The 22,932-nt window shown below is 38.3% G+C and overlaps 1 protein-coding gene across 2 annotated transcripts in view; it reads right to left on the reverse strand.

The window, feature by feature from the left end:
* The window catches only part of LOC126299462 (RNA exonuclease 1 homolog), a 196,884-nt gene that overhangs the window by 11,602 nt on the left and 162,350 nt on the right, over positions 1 to 22,932 (reverse strand). For both annotated transcript variants that reach the window (XM_049991383.1, XM_049991384.1), the window contains exons 9-11: positions 21,725 to 21,859; positions 19,584 to 19,847; positions 2,429 to 2,735 (exon numbers count right to left, since the gene is read on the reverse strand). In XM_049991383.1, the coding sequence (XP_049847340.1) occupies positions 2,429 to 2,735; positions 19,584 to 19,847; positions 21,725 to 21,859 (706 nt within the window). The remainder of the gene's footprint in view (positions 1 to 2,428; positions 2,736 to 19,583; positions 19,848 to 21,724; positions 21,860 to 22,932) is intronic.

Raw genomic sequence — 22,932 nt, forward strand, 5'->3', positions numbered from 1 at the left:
ATTTGACTCTTTTCCTTTTTATTTTTTAAAATGCTCTTCTTAATACTGCTAATACTAATGGGTACCAAATAGATTTTGTCCAGAGTATTAACAAGAGCATTTTAAAAAAGAAAAAGGAAACAAGCCACATGACTGCACCAACCCAGGGTCAACAGGATATTTTGTCTACCTTATTCCCTCTGCAGGAGAATGGCCCTGGGAACATTTATCATAGGATGCTGTACTATGGAAGGGTTTCAGATAGAGTGGGTATACAGTTGGCTACAAAAGATATCATTCCATCAGATTTCATTCCCGATAATAACAGGCTGTTGTTTAAACATAGGGAGAGAGTAAAACAGTAGCCCCACAAGTCGTCAGGTGTTTACATCATCATCGGTGAAGATTGCCAGTCTAAGTACATAGGCCAAACTGGTAGATCCTTTGAAGTTAGGTTTAAGGAACATATTTCTGGTTCGCGTTCCAGTTCTGCCCTTTGTTTGCATTTATTTGAAATTGGTCACTCAGTTTCTTGTATTACAACTGCTCTCACAATTTTACATATGAAATGCAGTGATGGCGCTCTTAATGTCTTGGAAGGGTGGGAGATCTTTGGTGCATTAAGCCAACCTGTAAACCAAACAACAAATTCTAAAATGAGTTAAAGCATAAAGCTGTTTTGGCAAACTTTGATTACTTATGGAGCCTTGTTCATAATCACCCTCTGCCCCTTTTCTTGTATTCTTGGGTGCTTTACTAGGGTTATTCCCCCATTTTAAAGATTCTTTAAGAAATTTTAAAGAATTTTTAACAATTTAAAGATAATTTAATTCTAAATGTTATACATGTAAATGGCCCTCATCAGATTCCACACTTTTATCCTTATGCCTATAAGTTATCTACTTGACAATTGCTATTTTTATTTGTATGTTTATTATTGTAAGCCTGGTTCCCAACCACTTCCTTAAAGTTATCAGAGGTAATTCATGCTTCCATGCATGCGGTGTTCCCTGTGGGGCCTATGTTTTGATATCCAATCAGCCAGTGTATGGCAGTTGCAGTGTTCCATACTAAGACAGCTTCAGTTGAGGTACTGTTGCTCTATACTTTGTCTCCTCCCCCCCCCCCCCCCCCCCAATTTCTGGTGAATTTTATAATCTTTTCTCTCATCCCATTTGTTCATAGGTCCCAGTGTCATGCCTGCCCCCCCCCCCCTCCTCTCTCTCTCTCTCTCTCCTCTCTCTCTCTCTCTCTCTCTCTCTCTCTATCTCTTTCTCTCCCTCCCCAATGCATGACTATCACTTTTTGTGAAATTTTCCAAATTTGAAACAGAAGGTTAAGATCAGACGGTAAAAGTGGCCAGATCACATAATGTAAATATTTGGCCTCTCTCTTCTTTTTATTCACATTTGCATCTGATGATGTAGTTTAAAATTACAGAAACTAGTCACATCTTTAATAAAGAATTTATAACAACTGCAGTTGTTTTTATTCAACATGCAGAAGTTTGGCTGTGGATGCCCATCCAGTAATTTGTTATGCTGTGTTACAAAATGGCATGACCTAATTTAAAAAAAAAAAATTGAACTGACACTGGCCTTGCAAGCAAGAACTGGTATCAAATGTAACAACATGATTTTCCTTCAGCAGCTATCCTGTCAGAATCCAGAACCTGTGAGAGAGTGAAATCTATTCAGTTGTTCAGTAACCGTTCATTAGTAGGGCCATCTAGAATGGCTACAGCATGACCAAATGGATTTTACATTCAGATTATAAAACATTCTTATACATAAACTTAATTTCTTTGTTGTACATTGTAAGATATTGATGCATTTTGAATGAGAACATAATTTTTTTGTTGGCTGTAAATTAACTGTTTCATAATATAGATGTAATGTCTTTGAAGCAGAAACACTAGATAATGGGCTTGAAACCTGAAATGCAAACCACATAAAATAAAATTTTGTGAAACATAGGCAACAAAGTGTGTTTTCTTGTAAAACTATTTACAAGGTTTCACCATGAAACCACAATCAAGCCACATAAAACTAGAGGTTATTCCTGTTACAGTTACTTCAACTGGCATCACCAATTGTGTGTGGTACATATTTAGGCTTATAAATTACAATATATGCCACAAGACATCTTGTAACAAAATCATATTTATACACAAAAAGAAACATGAGTAGCAAAATATAAAACATTAAAGTAATGCTGGAAAAACATAGTACACTTTACTTTAGTTGTTATTTGTCAAAATTTTTGATGGAAAGACTATACAATAGATTGACAACAGTGATTTGCATATATTAAAAATAAGATTACAAGTTTAACTTAAAAATTGATCAATATCGGAAAGATACACTACAACAGATGTCTAAACGCGTAAACTGTTTTTCAGTATACTAGTAAGTACTAAAATATGGAAAAAAGACTAAGATTGATTTACCGTGTATTATAATCAATTATTGGATTTTTTGGTTTCACTAGAGTTTCATAAACAGTTTTGTACTTTCGATCAATGACAGTGACTCTGGTTAATTCCAGTCCCATTGTTGTGTAACACATCTCACAATCCAGTGCATACACTCCATAGTCACCATCTGCAACCTCTGTTTCCCTTGGTAGAGTCCTCACGAAGCCTCGGAGGTTACTTGGATTAAAATTTGATGACACATGGCAATCACTATGATTACACCCTGCTGCACCAATGCCTTCACTGCAACAGAGGTACCTCTCTTGCCACGAGCCATTAACTAGAAAAATAAAAGACAACTGGAACAATTATTGCAATTCTGGCCTTTCCTTTAATTTACTTGCGACTTAAGCCAAAGAAGCATGAATCAGATACTGTTGTAAAGGACAGAAAATAGATTTACAGTTAAATTACACCACCGGACAAAAAGTGAATCACCCAGGAAGGTTACAGGAAATGAAATGGAACTTCGTACGTTGAGAGGGTGTGTGTTGTTATTGCAGTGATCACAAAATTGAGCCAAATCTATGAAGACCTTGGCAGTATGAGGCAAGTTATTGGGATAATTTCGCACCCCTTCTGGCCTGGCTGTACGCACCAATGCAGTTGGGAAGGGTGTATAAAGCCATTGTATCCTCTCCCAAGGAAATCTGTCCCACACTGTTGTACTATCTGTCCCACACTGTTGTATGTGGTTCTTGGTATCCTGGATACTAGCACTAGTATGAATTTGATGTTCGAGCTGGTTCCACATTTTCAACTGGGCACAGATCTGGGGATTGTGCCAGCCACAGAAGTACCTCAACATCATGCAGATAGTTTATTAAGGCGCATACCATGGGTGGACATGCACTGACCTGTTGCAAAGTGGCAGTACCATATTGTCCCATGAGAGGTAAGACAAGGCTGCAGGATGCCAGTGGCATACCATTGTGCCATCAGAGGTCACTACCAACCATTATTACCTGAAGTCATACCAACTGCCTCCCCTCATCAACATGCTAGGAATAACAAACACCACTGTACCTCTTGAAAACATTGGAAGAATAGTAACTCTCACCAGGTCACAACCATAGTCGCCGATGGTGAGAGTCAGAGTAACGCAGAAGTGCGATTGTTCACTGAACACTATGTGACGTGACATCAGCAGTCCAAGCTTCTCGGTCATGGCAGCCTACACATGGGATCATAATTCCCTATTCCAGCTGCTGCTAGTCTCTGACCAACAATGCAGGACGACTCAGAATGTTGCATGGAGTCCATTGTCTATTATTGTTCTGGCATAGACATGAAGGGGGTTGTGATGTGGTCGGGGCTCAATACAGCGATCCTCCATTGTGGCAGTCAGCCGTGGTCAATGAGTATTCCTGCCCCAACATCCCAATGCTGTTCACCAGCAGGCCGCTGTCACATTTTTATGACCTGCAAATATGGATACTGCCTAATTTGACCTGCCGGCCAAATGGAGACCTAAAATGAGTTCTCTTTCAAACCATGTCAGATGCTAATAACACAGCCTCACACAAGTACACAGCATATCCATGCCCTTCACAGTGATACTGAACATCTTATGCTGTTGACACCTGTGGCTCGTCTACCTGTCACAGACAATTGCAAATCTGATCATTTACATACCCACTGATGGTGTGTACATGTACTAAGTTACATTTCCATCTGACCATGTTTTCTGGGTGCTTCACTTTTTTCATCACATAGTGGGCAAGAAAAATTCTGGACAGGCAAAATAGCAAAACAGTTGGACAAAAATTTCATGAAATGTATGAATATAAAAAAACAATGTGCAATGAAAGAAAATTGTGTGTCTATGTACTGCATTCCTTGTTTGTCTGAATTTTACAGCACATAATAGTACAAAAAGTTAAGGTGCTTTTGACAAACAGCATCCTATTGCCCTTACACCAATCACCACTTAGAGAAGATGAGAGGTAGGAGAACTGGTTCTTAATAAAGTGGCATTAATAGGTCAACATGAGACTTCCAATGGTTGCATTATAAGAGCCCCGAGTTTTATTTTAGTACTAAACTTCATTAAATACATCATGACTAGATACACTGGCCAGTCATTTCAGTACCATTGTTGTCTTATTCACATTTGAAAGTCAAGGTTATCATTTTACAATGGATATGGCAGGATAGAAGTATTAGCCAATTTATTTCATTGTCACATTTTAGTATGTGCACTCATGCACTATGTGGTATTTTTGCGTGAATTATATTTTCTTTTTGTCTAAAATGAGATAGAGCACCCACAAGATTTTTGTGTCACCAACTGCTGCTTGCTGTCCCTCGCTTTCACCACTTATCTTGCCTATGACACATGTCCCTGTACTTCAACAACAATGTCACAATACATAAAGTAACAACCATTTTGCTGTACAATGACCTATACAAGCCCCCATGGCTGCTCTATCTTTGACACACTTTATCTGAGTTTCTGCATTCTCTGATACCTTGTAAATGACACCACATTCATTGCCTTTGAAAGTGTAAAAGGTAGTTTTATAAATAACGGACCTGTCTCACTTTAGGTTGTATAATTAATGGTGTATATGTTGCTCAGAGAAAAAGCCAAATGAATTTCAGTTCGTGATCATGTTTTGTCTGTTCCAGTGCTTAACTCTGAATCAAATAGAGCAAATATGTTCAGCAAAAGGATCTCTTAGATATAGAAAAGGAAAATTGTGGAGCAGCCAAGCCTGTTATCCTGCTTATTGCTTCCTGTGTATTGTTGAACAATTACAGAGCTCATTAAAATAATAACAAAGATTTTAAAAATACTGCTTTTTAGTTGCTAAATGTTATAGGAAACTGACAGTGAGGGGCAGTAGTGGACTCCAGACATGATTAAAGACAGCCTCCTACTTTACACCAGGTGTCATGAAGTTACACTTTGCAAGGTTCACAAAAGGCCTCACAGCTTACTGACAATAAATAAATAAATATCTATTTCAGTGATAAGTGAATAATTATATAACCTACCAGCAACTGTGGAACAAACAAGATCCTGTTTGCTTAAAACACCACAATGGCCAGAAAACTTTGTATGCTGCTACTCCTGTAGGTAGCTGCAACCATCTAAATACTCTTCAAATATATTTATTTACATGGGTATATCTCACTTATTGCTATATTGCACACCAACACTCAAGATCATTTTGTAAAGAAAAGAGGCATGTTCTGTCTGGCTCTTGTGAAATGTGCCCTAAGACATTTAAAGGTGTCCAGTGTGTTAACTGCTTGCTTCAGATATTTCAGGTGTAGTAACCAAAACATTTTATAAACAAATAATGGGTCCATTTACTGTACTGAATGTTTAAAACTCAGAAGAGTGTCCTTTGTAAATTAATCATATCAACTAAAACATAGCAGTGTGTTTGATCTCCTTCGATGTATGAATTCTGTAAAGGTGAATAAGGATTAAAAAATAAAAAATTATACAAAAACAGGAACAGTAAACACACGTTTATACTGTGAACATTATAATGTTAATAATTACAGTAATGTAGCTTCTCTTCAGAGTATTAACTGTCATTGTTCTCTTGCTAATAATGGGAAGATAAAATACAACCAACAGAGTATCTGAAATATCAATGAGAAAGAATAAGCCGAATAAGCCATATAAAAATGAGAAAATATACACAATATCAGTATTCAGGGAGCAGTTTGAGGCTATTGCACCTCTAACAAGCTACATACTCCAAGTCAAATGGCCTAATCAAATAAAAATAATTTTAAAATACTGAAATGTGTGCGTCATGTGGCCCATCAATGACACTTACTTGCAAAACTCTGAATTTGGCTGAAGTTGATATTTGATGTTAATGAATTTGAAGACAGTAGAACCAAAAGTCACTGAAGAAACAATATCTTGTACAAGACAATTATGAACAGCAGATTCACAACAGTTGCAAATGAGGTATTATTTGGCCAAAAGTTAATATTTATTTGAAACAATGTAAGTTCAATTACAGAGACATATCTCCCAAAATTGAAGTTGCGACAACATTGTAAGTTCTTCCCTTATTTGTCATCAAAGTGCAAATGTGAAGTTTTAATGAAGTGATTAAAACACAGTGGAATGGAACACTACACACACTTGCCAAAGGAAACATGTAGACACATTAAATCTTTTTCGGTGAATCTAAAGTAGTCTAGTGCCAAAAGCGACAGTCATCACATTAGCAAATGCTGCAACAGTAATACCAACTTTTAACCAGACACACATTTGTTAACAAATCTCTGTATCTTCATGAAGAAAGTTGGTTGAAGATAACAGAGTGAATGCGGATGATGAAATATCAATCACGCAAACTGACAAACCACAGGTCACATTACAAGTGTAATAATCAACTAGATGTATGGCACAGAGATTTTTTACTGACTGCACAAATATAAAGCTTGTTCACTAATATACCATGTGTGGAAACAGCCACATTTATCGTGTAACAGTGTGTGGACCTATAAACAGAATGCACCACACCAGCTGTCTATTCATTTCTTATTTTCAATATTCTGGCTGGAGTCTAGGTAGAAAGTAAATCTAACAACACAGTTCGTAGCAACTGAAGATGACGACTGGGTTGGCTGTCAAAACATTGTACAGAAAAATGCAATCCACAATTCTTCTAGCCACCCAAAAGCACATCATTACTGTAGCTGCAATTATTCTCATAAAGGTTATTCAATGTTCAGCCACCAGTACTCTGCAGCAGTATTTTTTTTAGGAGTGAAGGTGTGCACTGACTTTGACTTACAGTTCCTTCAGTTGCTGGATATGACAGTTCAGTGCTGTTGGAACACTTAACATTCGCATACTGTTTTGTCTCTGTCATCAGACACACAGTCAGAATTCCTCTTAATTGTGTTGACATGTGTTTCACCTATGTGCCCAGAAACTTTTTTAAATTATGATATCATGTAACTTGCATACTAACAGCATATCCTCCAATCCAATTAATATCAAAAATAAATTGTCTGTCCCTATCTTAGGGGAAGAATTTCATATGGCACTCTCAGTGGACATGTCAGAATAGCTACGGGGTGATGCTTTACTTTCCATTGTCCAATATGTAAATTTCATGTGTCTTTTCACACAGCAACTTAATGTAGTTCACAGGATTAATTGGCTTCCACATACTCCTGTTGTTCTATTCACTATCAAATACAGCTACAGCCTCACTTGTATGATGTGTACACCTACAATGCAGCAAGGCTAGTACACTAACCTCCAGATGGGTACTGCACAATGTGTAATATGGTATTGATAGATATTCATACTGGTACAATGTCAGGTCTTAACCGCATTGCCAATCGGTTTTAGCCATTGAAGCTAGGGTACTTCTCATGTGGGTTGTACTGTATGCAGCCATGAGCATAATTTAATAAAACTGGTTTTGGTTATCCACAGCCTTATCTGGAATAATTTCAGCAGGTTTATTACTTCTACTGACCAACTGAAACAGTTATTTGAGTCTCAGAGCAGTTTACCATTTATATTACCCATCATGGTGTTGTTTCAGGCACCAATTACTTTGGTAAGTGGGTGCAAATGGGCATTTTGCTTGTCTGCCTTAGTGAAAGGCTATGTTTTTTTAGTAGCTTGCTTGGAGGAGCTCATTGCAGCTCACAAATGGCTGAGGATGCTGTTGGCCACGGTCTGCTATCGGCAGACTCATATCTTAGGCTGTAGCAGCATCAGAGAAACTGGTGTGTCACATGAGACACATCAAAGTGCACTTGTTTCACCCATGAGCTCTTCCAGTGTATCTGTTGGAAACCATGCTCATTGCAGAGTAAGTGGCAGGTTGCAACATGTTCACTTCACTCTAGGCAGAGCGCAAATGTGGGGACCGACCACCTGGCCCTGCCCATTTGACCTGAGAGTGAACAAATTGCCACTCCTGCAGCAGGATCCATGCAGTCAACATGAGGGAGGGGTTTGCTAGGTACCAGGAGCTCCATTTTAGGCTTGTTATAGAGCTCCTAAGGGTAGTACTGTTCAGGGTTGGAAAGAAGTCCAACATGCACTCAGTATGTCTGCCAGATGGCCTCATCCTACATTTGGAGGCGGTCCTACCTGCCACTATCGGGAGTGCAAGTACAGTCACATCTTCAAGTCGAAGCTTACGTAGGTGCCAGTGACACAAGTTGCTTCAGTTCTGAGGTCCAGAACTTTCAATTTACAGTATTGTACCTGAAACTGATCAGAGTCCTTTTGTTTGAGCCAAGTCGAGGGTCTCAACCAGAGGCTCCATTGATTCTGTGATGAACTTGGTTGCAGATTTCTGGACCTGCATTATGGAGTGGAGAATTGTAGGATTGCTCTTGATACATCATGGATGCACTAAAAAGACAAAGCAGCTACTCAGGTGGCAGAGTACTTGCAGAGTGCACATGGGAGTTTAATAGTTCGAGGTTCTCTGATTAGTGGTTGTGAATCAATACGCAGAGAGCAAAATCAGATCACATGCAAAGTACAGACGCTTCAAATGTCATAATGTTAACAATAGATTGCTGAAGCATTTCTAAGAAAGTCCCCAGATTTACTGTCCTTCAAGAAAGTGAGGCACAGAACGTATACTGAAAGGGCAAGTTAGGTGCCATAGGGAGGGTGAGTGTTCAAGGAAGACGACAAAAATATTGTTGATCTAGGTTGAAATTGAATCTGACTGCTAAGTTATGTGGGTGTGACAACTCCAGTCTAGGTGAACTTAAGTTAATTTTCTGACGTTTCTACTGGCCACCAGGTCCCTCCATAACAGTCGTATAATCATTCAAAGAAATTCTACGGCGGTCAGTAGTGCAGAAGTATGCCAATCGTGCAATATTAATAGAAGATGGCTTTAATCTAGCAAGTATAGACTCGGACATCTATGGATTCATTGCAGGTTGTCTTGTGAAGTAGTTCTGAACACATTTTTCGAAACTCGAACAGACTTGACCTTACTGACAGTGTCAGTACAGAGAAGGGGATCTGTGATCATCATGTAATCACAGCAATGATCGTCATTTAAGTGAATAAAGTTATCCAGAAGTGTAGGAAAGTTTTTATGATGGAAGAGAGGATTAGCAGTTGTTAGCATTCTACTTGCACAATGAATAGAAAATTGGGAATTTGTGGTAAGGTCTTATGGGACCAAACTGCGGAGGTCACTGGTCCCTAAGCTTACACACGATTTAATCAAACTTAAACTAACTTACGCCTGAGGACAACACACACACACACACACACACACACACACACACACACACACACACACACAAGGGAGGACTCTAACCTCTGACGGGGGCAATGAATAGACGTCAATAACTTTCAATATTGTGGATGAAGAGGACTTATGGGAATCATTTTAACTGTTCCTAAACCATGCTCTGGAGAAGTATTTGCCGAGTAAGTAGATTGAGGACGTATGTACCAACCATTGTTTAATAACAAAATTACATACCAGGTGATCAAATATCTGTATAAATTTGAAAACCGAATAAATCACGGAATAATGTAGATAAAGAGCTACAAATTGACATGGGGTTTTACTGGGGGGGGGGGGGGGGGGGGGGGGAGAAGTTCAAAAAATGTCCGACAGATGGCGCTTCATCTGATCAGAATAGCAATAATTAACATAACAAAGTAAGAGAAAGCAAAGATGATTTTCTTTAGAGGAAATGCTTAATATGTCCACCATCATTCCTCAACAATAGCTGTAGTCGGGGAATAATGTTGTGAACAGCACTGTAAAGCATGTCCGGAGTTATGGTGAGGCAATGGCGTCGGATGTTGTCTTTCAGCATCCCTAGAGATGTCGGTCGATCACGATACACTTGCGACTTCAGGTAACCCCAAAGCCAATAATCGCACGGACTGAGATCTGGAGACCTGGGAGGCCAAGCATGACGAAAGTGGCGGCTGAGCACACGATCATCACCAAACGGCGCACGCAAGAGATCTTTCACGCATCTAGCAATATGGGGTGCCCATCCTGCATAAACATCGTACGTTCCAGCAGGTGTTTATCAGCCAGGCTAGGGATGATGCGATTCTGTAACATATTGGCGTACCTCTCAATCGTCATGGTAGCAGTTACAAAACCAGAATCACACATTTCCTCGAAGAAAAAAGATCCGATAACGGTAGATGTGGTAAATACAACTCATACCGTGACTTTTTCATCGTGTAATGGAGTTTCCATGACAGTTCTAGCATTTTCGGTAGCCCAAATTCTGCTGTTGTGGGCATTGACAGACCCTCAGAGCGTGAAATGAGCTTCATCGGTCTACAACATGTTACTCAACCAATCGTCATCTTCTGCCATCTTTTGGAACGCCCACACCACAAATGCCCTCCGCTTCACTAAATCGCCAGGTAACAGTTCATGATGCCGATGGATTTTGTACGGATAGCATCGGAGAGTACGCATAAGTGCCAACCAAACAGTAGTCTATGGAATGCCAGAGCGACGAGCGACTGCACAAGCGCTGACATCCCCGGGCATAGACAAACCCGCTACAGTCTCCACTTCTTCCTGAACTGTCCCAGCAGCATTACGCCTTGTGCTCGGTCGACCACTATGGGGTCTATCATCTAAACAACTCATGGCTTCGAACTTCGAAATCATTCTCGCCACAGCTGCATTTGTCGACAGACCTTTAGCCGTTTGAATCCCCTTCCTACAGCGATAGGATCGTAACGCTGAACTAGCACATTCCCCATTCTGATAATACAGCTTCACTAAAAGCGCCTTTCCAGGTAACGTCAACATGCTGCAACTGCTGGCGCATCTGATTCTCTCTCTCATTACAGCTCCTTTTATACACGATTGTCATGTGCAGTCACTGACGTTTTGCTGTCCAGCGCCATCTGTCAGACATTTAGTGAAATGTTGCCACCCCCCCCCCCCCCCCCCTCCAATAAAACCGGATGTCATTCCAAGCATGTGTGTCTATTTTTACCTCTCTATCTACATTATTCCGTGGTTTATTCAGTTTTCAACTTTATACTGACTTTTTGATCACCCGGTATATGCTGAGGAAAGATTGTTGCACTCTCAGTTCAAAAAAGAACAGGCAAAAGTTATTAGAAATTCCTGCATCTCTAAATATATCGATGTACAAAGCACACAAAAACCTTCACCATCATACATTACTGAAAGATCTTGCTGATCACCTAAGCAAATTCTCGTCTTATATAAAATGATCAACTGGGCTGAAAGCTTCTAGTCTGTCACTTGCCAACCTGTCTCAGGAGAATAGAAGACAACAAAAGCAAATCTGAAGTTACAAATTTTGTGTTTCAGTAAATCATTCACATAAGAGGATAGTACAGACATACAATAATTTGACCATCACACAGACTCTCCTACGGAGATCATAGAAATAGGTGACCCTGATGTTGAGATGCAGTTGAAAGAGTTGAAACCAAATGAAAGAGTTAAAACCAAATAAATCACCAGGTCTAGATGGAATCCGTGTTCAGTTTTAAGGAGAGTACTCTTCAACATTTATCCCTTACTTAGCTGGCATTTACAGCAAATCCCTCACACAGCAAGAAGTCGCATGGCAAAATGTGCAGGTGACTCCTTTTTATAAGAACAGTAAAAAATGGACCCACAAAATTACAGGTATCTGCAAAAGTCTTGAGCGTATTCTAAGTTTGAATATAATAAATTTGCAAAAGACAGAAAGGCTGCTGTCCATAAATTAATGCTGAGTTACAAAGCACCACTCATGAGAAATTCAGATTGCTCTTTTTTTTTTTTTTTTTTTGCATAACAACTTGTGAACCACAGATAGAGGGCAACAGGCAGATTCCATATTCCAAGATTCCTAAAAAGGATTTTACACAGTGCCTCACAACAAATTGTTGACAGAGGGATGATTATACAGAATAGGTTCTCAGATACACGAGTGTCTCACAGACTTCATAAGTAATAGAACCCAGTACGTTGTCCTGAATAGTGTGAGTTTACAAGAGAAAAGAGTATCACCAGGAGTGCCCAAGGGAAGTGTGATAGGACTGCTCTTGTTCCCTATATGATCAAATGATCTGACGGATAAAGTGAGCTGCAGTCTATGACTGTTTGTTGATGATACTGTAGTGTATGCGAAAGTGGTGTCATTGTCTGACTGTAGGAGGATACAGGATGATTTAAACCGAATTTTTATTTGGTATGCTGAATGGCAGCTTTATCTAAACGTAGAAAAATGTAAAGTAGTGCAGATGAGTAGGAAAAACCCTGTAATGTTCAAAACAGTATTAGTGGTGTTTGACACAGTGACACTGATTAAATAGTGAGATGTAATTTTGAAAAGTGATATGAAATGAAAGGAGCATGTTAGGTTGGTAGCAGGGAAGTCCAGTGGTTGCTTTGAGGAAACTGTAGCTCACATATAACAGAGACCATACATAGAACACTGGTGTGACCCATTCTTGAGTACTGTTTGAGTGTTTGGGATCCCCATAAGGTTGGATTAAAGGAAGACATTGAAACAATTCAGAGCCATGGTGCTAGATTTGTTACTGGTAGGTTCAGTCAACATGCAAGTATCATAGAACTACCCCATGAAGACAAATGGGAATTAAAAATGAACATGAATGGTCACAAACACAAGAAACCTCTTTTTTATGAGCTTGCCAGTTTTGGACTGTTTTAGACCATCTTCAGACTTACCACCATGATGGTAGATGGTGACAGTGAATCGTGCAAGTACTACAACTCCCCGAACACTAACTGCCAAACTGTAGTAGTTAGCATTCAGGGAGTCTTAGTTCTTGTTCCATTCATAGGCATTGTCTACCATCATGGTGGTAGATCTGAAGATGGTAATTTCATAAAAAGTTTCTTGTGGTTGTGACAGTCCATGTTCATTTTTAAGTAATAAAAAAACTTCTGTTCTCCAAGATAAATATTCTCAAAAATTATCAAATGGAAGTACCCGCAGGGACTGTTGTGAACGTATTTCGATTATGATCCACAAAAACAAGATAAAAGACATCAGAGTCCATCCATATTGCCATGATTTCTTTTGCAGATGTTTTCTTAGTTTCTGCTCACTGGGAAAGACTGTAATAATGACCACTCAATGACTACATTTATGTATATACTCCACATGCCACCTTACAGTGCATGGCAGAAGGTACCTTGTACTACTATTAGTTATTCCCTTTCCTGTTCCTTTCGCAAATGGAGTGAAGGGAAAACCATAGTCTCTATTCCTCTGAACGAACTCTAATTTCTCGTATCAGTCCTCACATGAAATGTACATTGACTGCAGTATAATCCTTCTGCAATCAGCCACAAATACTAGTTCATGGAATTTTCTTAACACTGTTTCATGGAATGAATGTCATCTCCCATCCAGGTTTCTCATCTGAAGGTTTAACAACCCACTGAGAACATATTCATTAGAGATGGAGCATAAGCTCAGAGTGCGGCAAAAGAACAACCACAGTATTTGCATTAACTTATGTAACGGGATCACTGAACACATAAACCTGGAGGGCTGAACAAGAATTTGAACCACTGCCTTCCGGACGTGAGTAACTGCACCACCCCGTTTGGTAAGACTTGTGCCCCTTATGGTTGGTATCAGGGTATAATGAGGTACTTGACACATAATTTCTTACAAAACACAAAGGGACAGACACAGTGCAGTGAATGCATTAATTTACTCAACTAGAGCAAATGGATGAGAGAGCTATGTAACAAGGTGAGCAATACTCTCACTATTTAAAACTTCTTATAGTGGTAAATAATCGGAACATAATGTCCTCTTAAAACAGAAACACTTATTGCAAAAGCTAGTGTTTTAATATCTGTTATAGACAGGATACGTATGACTTGTCATTTACGAATACAGGTTCTCTTACTTTACTAGTGTCTCCAGTGCAGCTCTGCTTGTACTCGAGGCTAGCACACCACAGAATAAAGTCATTATAATATTTAAAACACGTTACACAGAAATGCATACATTAAATGTGTAATCATCATAACACTCCATTAGAGTATGGGAATCCATTTAACAGTGAGATTTTCTCACTTTTCATTTCCTTATGCTGCAGTAATCCAACCAGCTACAAAAGGTTTGTAATGAAATTATAAATATGAACGCAAGTCCACTGCATCATTTGAATTTCTTTATTGCAATAGGCTTATTTCAGCTACAGTTACCACTGTCAAGCTATCTGCAAATAATACACAGAACTTTATCATTATTTGCTTAATTTTACTTATTTATTTTTTCTCCGTATTATGGCTATATCAGTGTGTGTGTGTGTGTGTGTGTGTGGGCGCGCGCGCGTGTGTGCACACATAGGAACTTACGTACACACAGGTACTTATGTCTGATTATTCTTAACTTCCACTTCACATTGGTGGGCACTGCCACTTATTAAACTGCGGTCTATGAGTATGTTTGTATTTTAGTGAATTTGTGACAGCTTTCTGGTCCTTTGTCCCATCACTGAATGCCGTCCAAAGTACTTTAGTTTATATTTATCTGGTAACGAATTTCTGATAAAACATTTGACAGCTGCACCAACAGTACAAATAATGATAAAATTCTATGTATTATTTGCAAATAGCTTTACAACAGCAATTATAGCCAAAACACGCCTATTGCAACAAATAAACTCAATTTAAGCAGCAGACTTGGACTCACATTTATAATATCACTGCAAGACTCACATCATGCTGCTGGCTCAGAACAACATAAACCATGCAGTCCTCAACATAACTGGAGTCTGCAAGAGATTTATCACTGAACTCATCACAGAAGACTGGAGGAGGGGATAGAACTTGCAATTTGACATCGATTTGCTTCTCTACTAAGATGACTTTGTTTGCTAACATTATATTCTGAGAGTAAATGTTACAATTCTACAGGCATCATTAGTTTTGTAACTGTGAACCTTTGCAAGCATATGCAAAATTTCTGGTCCTGACGACTGTACTATTTCTGCATGTCTGTAATGTGGGCTTGATTTTGTGGCGGCTTTTTGACTACTGATGAGGGTAAGGCCAAGAGATATAGTAGCTAATATACTTTTAGGTATTTCTGGGTCAATGAGAGGACCTAAACTTCAACACCTTAGTTTAATTTTTTCAACACTAAATAAGTGGGCACTCCCAACTTCAACAGCAGCACTACCATAGTGGTTATTAAAAACATGGAGATGAATGTTTTCCCTGTTTCTTTGACAACTTTGGAACATTTTCTGCCCTATATGACAATCTATTGGTTATGACCTGTAGATTAAAACTGAAGAAACTGCAAAAAGGTGGAAATTTAAGGAGATGGCACCTGGATAAACTGAAAGAACCAGAGGTTGTACAGAGTTTCAGGGAGAGCATAAGGGAAAAATTGACAGGAACGGGGGAGAGAAATACAGTAGAAGAGGAATGGATAGCTTTGAGGGATGAAGTAGTGAAGGCAGCAGAGGATAAAGTAGGTAAAAAGACGAGGACTAGTAGAAATCCTTGGGTAACAGAAGAAATGTTGAATTTAATTGATGAAAGGAGAAAATATAAAAATGCAGTAAATGAAGCAGGCAAAAAGGAATACAAACATCTCAAAAATGATATCAACAGGAAGTGCAAAATGGCTAAGCAGGGATGGCTAGAGGACAAATGTAAGGATGTAGAGGCTTATCTCACTAGGGGTAAGATAGATACTGCCTACAGGAAAATTAAAGAGACCTCTGGAGATAAGAGAACCACTTGTATGAACATCAAGAGCTCAGATGGAAACCCAGTTCTAAGCAAAGAAGGGAAAGCAGAAAGGTGGAAGGAGTATATAGAGGGTCTATACACGGGTGACGTACTTGAGGACAATATTATGGAAATGGAAGAGGATGTGGATGAAGATGAAATGGGAGATACGATACTGCGTGAAGAGTTTGACAGAGCACTGAAAGATCTGAGTCGAAACAAGGCCCCCGGAGTAGACAACATTCCATTGGAACTACTGACGGCCTTGGGAGAGCCAGTCCTGACAAAACTCTACCATCTGGTGAACAAGATGTATGAAACAGGCGAAATACCCGCAGACTTAAAGAAGAATATAATAATTTCAATCCCAAAGAAAGCAGGTGTTGACAGATGTGAAAATTACCGAACAATCAGTTTAATAAGCCACAGCTGCAAAATACTAACACGAATTCTTTACATACGAATGGAAAAACTAGTAGAAGCCGACCTCGGGGAAGATCAGTTTGGATTCCGTAGAAATGTTGGAACACGTGAGGCAATACTGACCTTACGACTTATCTTAGAAGAAAGATTAAGGAAAGGCAAACCAACATTTCTAGCATTTGTAGACTTAGAGAAAGCTTTTGACAATGTTGACTGGAATACTCTCTTTCAAATTCTAAAGGCGGCAGGGGTAAAATACAGGGAGAGAAAGGCTATTTACAATTTGTACAGAAACCAGATGGCAGTTATAAGAGTCGAGGGACATGAAAGGAAAGCAGTTGTTGGGAAGGGAGTAAGACAGGGTTGTAGCCTCTCCCTGATGTTATTCAATCTGTATATTGAGCAAGCAGTAAAGGAAACAAAAGAAAAATTCGGGGTAGGTATTAAAATCCATGGAGAAGTAATAAAAACTTTGAGGTTCGCCGATGACATCGTAATTCTGTCAGAGACAGCAAAAGACTTTGAAGAGCAGTTGAATGGAATGGATAGTGTCTTGAAAGGAGGATATAAGATGAACATCAACAAAAGCAAAACGAGGATAATGGAATGTAGTCGAATTAAGTCGGGTGCTGCTGAGGGAATTAGATTAGGAAATGAGACACTTAAAGTAGTAAAGGAGTTTTGCTATTTGGGGAGCAAAATAACTGATGACGGTCGAAGTAGAGAGGATATAAAATGTAGACTGGCAATGGCAAGGAAAGCGTTTCTGAAGAAGAGAAATTTGTTAACATTGAGTATAGATTTAAGTGTCAGTAAGTCATTTCTGAAAGTATTTGTATGGAGTGTAGCCATGTATGGAAGTGAAACATGGACGATAAATAGTTTGGACAAGAAGAGAATAGAAGCTTTCGAAATGTGGTGCTACAGAAGAATTCTGAAGATTAGATGGGTAGATCACATAACTAATGAGGAAGTATTGAATAGGATTGGGGAGAAGAGAAGTTTGTGGCACAACTTGACCAGAAGAAGGGATCGGTTGGTAGAACATGTTCTGAGGCATCAAGGGATCACCAATTTAGTATTGGAGGGCAGTGTGGAGGGTAAAAATCGTAGACGGAGACCAAGAGATGAATACACTAAGCAGATTCAGAAGGATGTAGGTTGCAGTAGGTACTGGGAGATGAAGAAGCTTGCACAGGATAGAGTAGCATGGAGAGCTGCATCACACCAGTCTCAGGACTGAAGACCACAACAACAACATGACCAAAATGCTTGAATTTGCATAAAATGTCTGGTGTCTAGGGTAACATTATGAAATAAATGAACCCTGCCATAATATGTAAGAGAAGTAACAGAATTGTGAATGGCAGCACAAAAGTTGCTGTCTTCTGTAGCTCACCTTTGTGCCCTTGATGTTTTATGACATCATATTTGCCATTTATTCCTTAGTTACACTCCTTCTACACATATAGAGCATTCCTCCTAAGAGTTGTCAGGCACATTTTCTCTGGTATTTTGGCATGTACTTGCAATTTCACTTATTGAATGTGTAGCGAGAGTCAGCCCAAACAAATCCTACTGCTCACCACGTCAGTGTTGACTGAAAGCATCGGTTTGTTTCCCATTACAAACAAACGGATTTTTATGGAATTTTGTGTGCCAACTGTTCACATTAATACACAATGACTAAAAAATTTCTCATTAGACTAATTTGGGGCCACTAAGTTGTTGTTGTGGTCTTCAGTCCAATGGTTGGTTTGGTGCAGCTCTCCAAAATTCAACCTTAAAAAGAATGAGCAATATTTGTTATGGCTGAATCCAGCTACACACTGCAAAAATGAAATTACAAACTTCTGCTGAAACATCAGAGAAAATTCACCTAATGACTCTTATAAGGGACACCCAGTATATACTTATGTCACATTTTTACATTATAGCATCTTTGGTCTAATTAAGCATATTGGTATTATTGTAACTGGATATCCTCACATATTTTTACACATCTACAAGAAAGCATTATCATAACCGGATACTGTACATATTGTTTACACTGTCCCATATTTTTACACATCTACAAGAACAGTGGTATGACAGAAGTTAGTTATCAGTATTAGGAAAGTGCCATTTCATTACCTTTTTACTCACTAATGAGTACCACTAACTCAGTACAATGTTTCTGAATATAGCAAGATAATACTTCTTTGACAGGTAATACTTTTTTTTCCAACATTGCCACCTTTATGCAATCAGACACACAATGGTAAACACATGTATTTCATTATGGGAAATCACTCATCTCAGAAAAATTATATCGAAGGAGGATGAAATCTTGAGTTCTTTTTTTTGGGTTAGATGTTAATGCTACTTAATGAATTATATGGGTCACTGGAAGAATCACTGGTGGAATTTATACGTTCCATGTTTCTTTCTTTAAGCAAAGCTTTACATGCCTGAAGTTTTTACTGTGAAACTAAATTATCTAGTCTCTCTAACACACAATTTTCCATTTTTTGCCTACAACTTTTACTAATAAATAGCTGACCAGTGCTTAACTGGAGGAATCTCAACATTTGTCAAGCTAGAGCCTTGACAGATGCGACATAGTTTCATGAGGTATCTACTGTATAGTGCCATGCAGTGGAAATGTTAGTGTGGTTTCAGGAATTGTAAAGATTTGATGAACATCACGCTCCACTCACCCTCAAAGAGAAGTGAGGAATGCTGATACTTCAATGGTTACACTTTCTCATTTCATCTAGTCTTATTGATTATTATTATTACTCCTTTTACAGATAAAATGGATCTTATAATTTTTGCAAATTTAAATATAGTTAAGCCATCAGTGTCAGCTGAGCTGGTAATTGCATTCATTGAGGTGTTGGTGGTGTATGAAGTTAAGTAAACCGCAGCAGCAGAGGTGACACTGTCTAAAATAATTATAGCAGCAGCACTGTCAGCAAATATTGATGAAAAATACATACTCCTCATATTGTACAGCCTCCCCGAGTGATTTATACATTCCTCAGCCTTTACAGGAAATCCCTGAGAATTCACAGAATATTCTTTGCCACAACGATCACATATCCTTTTTAAAGGATTGCTTGCCACAATAAATTGTTTATAAGATGAATAAACAATAGCTAAACCCTTTTCTTCAGGATGTGGTCTTGGGAATCCATTGTTCCTCAGATCCTCTTCTGTCATAAGATGCCTCAAAAAGCAGCTGTAAGTATCTAGTGGTACTTCTGAAATAAAAAAGATAATAATATATTAATGCTAAAGGCTTTTATTACATTACTTTCATGCTTATAAAAACTACTTCTCAACTTTAATATTTCTGGTATTATCATTCAAGAGCAACAGGATGTACTGAAAAATAGTGGACCCCAAAGTATTGCAACATTTATGTTGAATTCTAAACTGAATACACACTACAGCTAAAGCTTTCTCAGATGTTAGTTATTACATTTGTTTTTAAAACAGGGAATTGCAGCTGAACATAAAAACTGAAATTCACAATGCATCCATAATAGGAGAACAAAGAGGAAAAAGTACAACTGAAATCCACTCAATAAGACTGAAATTTCCTTCAGGAAAAAGATCTTTCCTAAAAGAATCAGTGGTGATTAAAATATATTTATCACATGGCTTTCTCTTGCGGCAAATATTTCTGAGAGCAGCAGATACAGCTCTGCAAGTATTCTTTATAGCTATAAGCTTCAAAAATAACTAACAGTAGAACTGGAACTTGAAAAATAGCTAACAGCATAATTAGCTCTGAGGTGCGATGAAAACAAATGAAATATGCGGTCAATCTGAAAAACAAACCACATGTCTCCAAAAATGAATTCAGAATTATTATATCATCAATTAATGATCTAGGACTGCTGCATTAAACACAGTTACAAGCAATGAAATAAAGAGGTAGACTATTGCTGCCTGTAACAATTATAGGAAAATGTAATAAAACAGAAAAAAGGAAACAAACCACAACACAATTCAATCAAACTCATGGACTTTGTCACTGTCTGGATGATGTCTCCCAATGTTATTTAGAGGCACATACTTCAGGACAGCATTTCTTCACAATCTACCGTGTTTGTCACAAATCTCACAACCTGACATGTTTGTCACAAATCTCACAACCTGCCATGTTTGTCACAAATCTCACAACCTGCCATGTTTGTCACAAATCTCACAACCTGCCATGTTTGTCACAAATCTCACAACCTGCCATGTTTGTCACAAATCATCCTTATGGCTTTCCATACCACTGCAGAGCTACATGAAATATTTATTGAGCTCAGAAAAACTTGCTATAACACCTTCTGGTTCTTGCAACCTGAAAGTTTGTGAGGTTCTCTCTGTACGGTTAGCAAAGAAAGAGCTTAACTCCATACACCTCACCCAAATTGTAGACCAGCACTAGTAACTCCACTACTCTATGCACAGCCTCTGAATTTTGAGTCAGAAATTTCAGATACAGCCATCAGTAGCAAGACAGATCATGCTCACAACAGATCCACTCCGTGTAAGATGCTGTCAAAAATACTTATTTGAACATCCAACATGGTGGCTTGTTTTTTGGAAACTGTGGACCCAAGAGCTGGATTCGGACAAGGAAGAGATCACTTCAATATAAGTCAACAACCATTTCCCACTGAGCACCATTTGAGAGAGCAGGAGAGCAGAAAGTGAGGTCAGTGGCAGACTGGTTTTTATGTCAATTAATATAGTGCCTGAGTTTCTGGCACTTAAAACACCACATGGGATTTGAGATGTCATTTTCAGTCATTTCCTACAATCCTATGCATAAAATAATGGGATCAGTCCAAGTACTTCTCAAACATTCTATTAAGGAAATAAACGTGACTCATATTTCAACAATACTCAAATGTTTCACAACACAACACAGTATGCTATTACTCTACATATTATAAAATTAGGTTAAACCAGTTCTCAGTGCAGGGAGGGGGGGGGGGGGCAGAAGTGGAAGGAAAATAGGAAATATTAAGAAAGCAACACAGCTAAAGACACAAACATTTGTATCTGGAAAATTACACAAATTAACATTCAGGAATGACAGTACAATAAACAATTAGTGTAGACAGATGTCTCTCACCTGGTTGCTTCTTTGGTTTTTCAATACTCCAGCTGACCTTGTTTCGATTTTTTCCAGCTAACACTGCATTGTGCGAGACCGTTCTGTTCCCAAATGGATGCATAGTGGGTTTTGCTGATGCAGCCTTACTGGTACCTGTCATTTAACCAGATAGTGAATAATGACAAAAAAACACAAAAAATCCTAAATACTAGGGTAGTATGTATACAAAATTATAGAGATAAAGATTATATAAAAATACTCACAAAAATTAAAACTTAATATGACACCAAGTCTGTAATTTTTTTAAAGTCTAGGTATATGACATATTTACATAGAAGACGATGATATGATACTTCTGTCTTGCTAAACCTAATCAAGATGGTATTGGAGTTGCTTAAGCAATACATTTTTTGACTTGTGGATGACAGGTCAGATCTGTATAGATGACCTTAGTGAGTCATAGTTGAGCAAAATGTTGTGGATTTTTACAGGATTAATAAAGACAGAGGTTTGAAACGTTACACCACTACATAATTTCCTTCACTAAAAATTTCCTCCACTAAAAAGTAGCAAATGTACCACAGAGCACGACATCTTGCATCGTAAAGATAGATCACCATTAATAATGATGCCCTCGCTTCATAAGACACTATGGAGAAGCTTGGAATATAATCAAACATACTGGCACACAATCTACTGAGTAACAGAATGTTACCCTCTGTCCTTCATTTTTTGGTCAAATTCTGGGGCAAATATTTCTTCCGCCATTGTCACAAGTGGCAGAACATCAATGTAAATTATCAGTCTCAGCCATGGAACTGGAATCTTTAAAACTATAGAAGTCATCAAATGCAAATGAGAATAACCATTGGGGGAAGGAAAAAAAATAAAAAAATAAAAAAAAAGAGAAAATTCATTCCGAAGTAAAATCTCTAGTCTTTGTGTATAAAGAAATTAAACTGAAATATTTTTGTAATGTCGAATAAAATAAATATGTATTGGTGTTAATTCATTTTTGTGGAATAAATGATCTTTTCCCCTTTTTGTTCCTTTTTTTCTGACAAATAATTCATCATCATTTAACTTCCAACTTATTAACTTCAGGCCAGAATCTGATTTAACAGTTATATTCAATCAAATTATAAGCAAGTTTTGACACCATTGCAGTGCCACAAATTCACATTTCCTGGATTATTTAAATGTATTTTCTACACACTTTCACCATG

The sequence above is a fragment of the Schistocerca gregaria genome, chromosome X (genome assembly GCF_023897955.1).
Source record: "Schistocerca gregaria isolate iqSchGreg1 chromosome X, iqSchGreg1.2, whole genome shotgun sequence".
Lineage (NCBI taxonomy): Eukaryota > Metazoa > Arthropoda > Insecta > Orthoptera > Acrididae > Schistocerca > Schistocerca gregaria.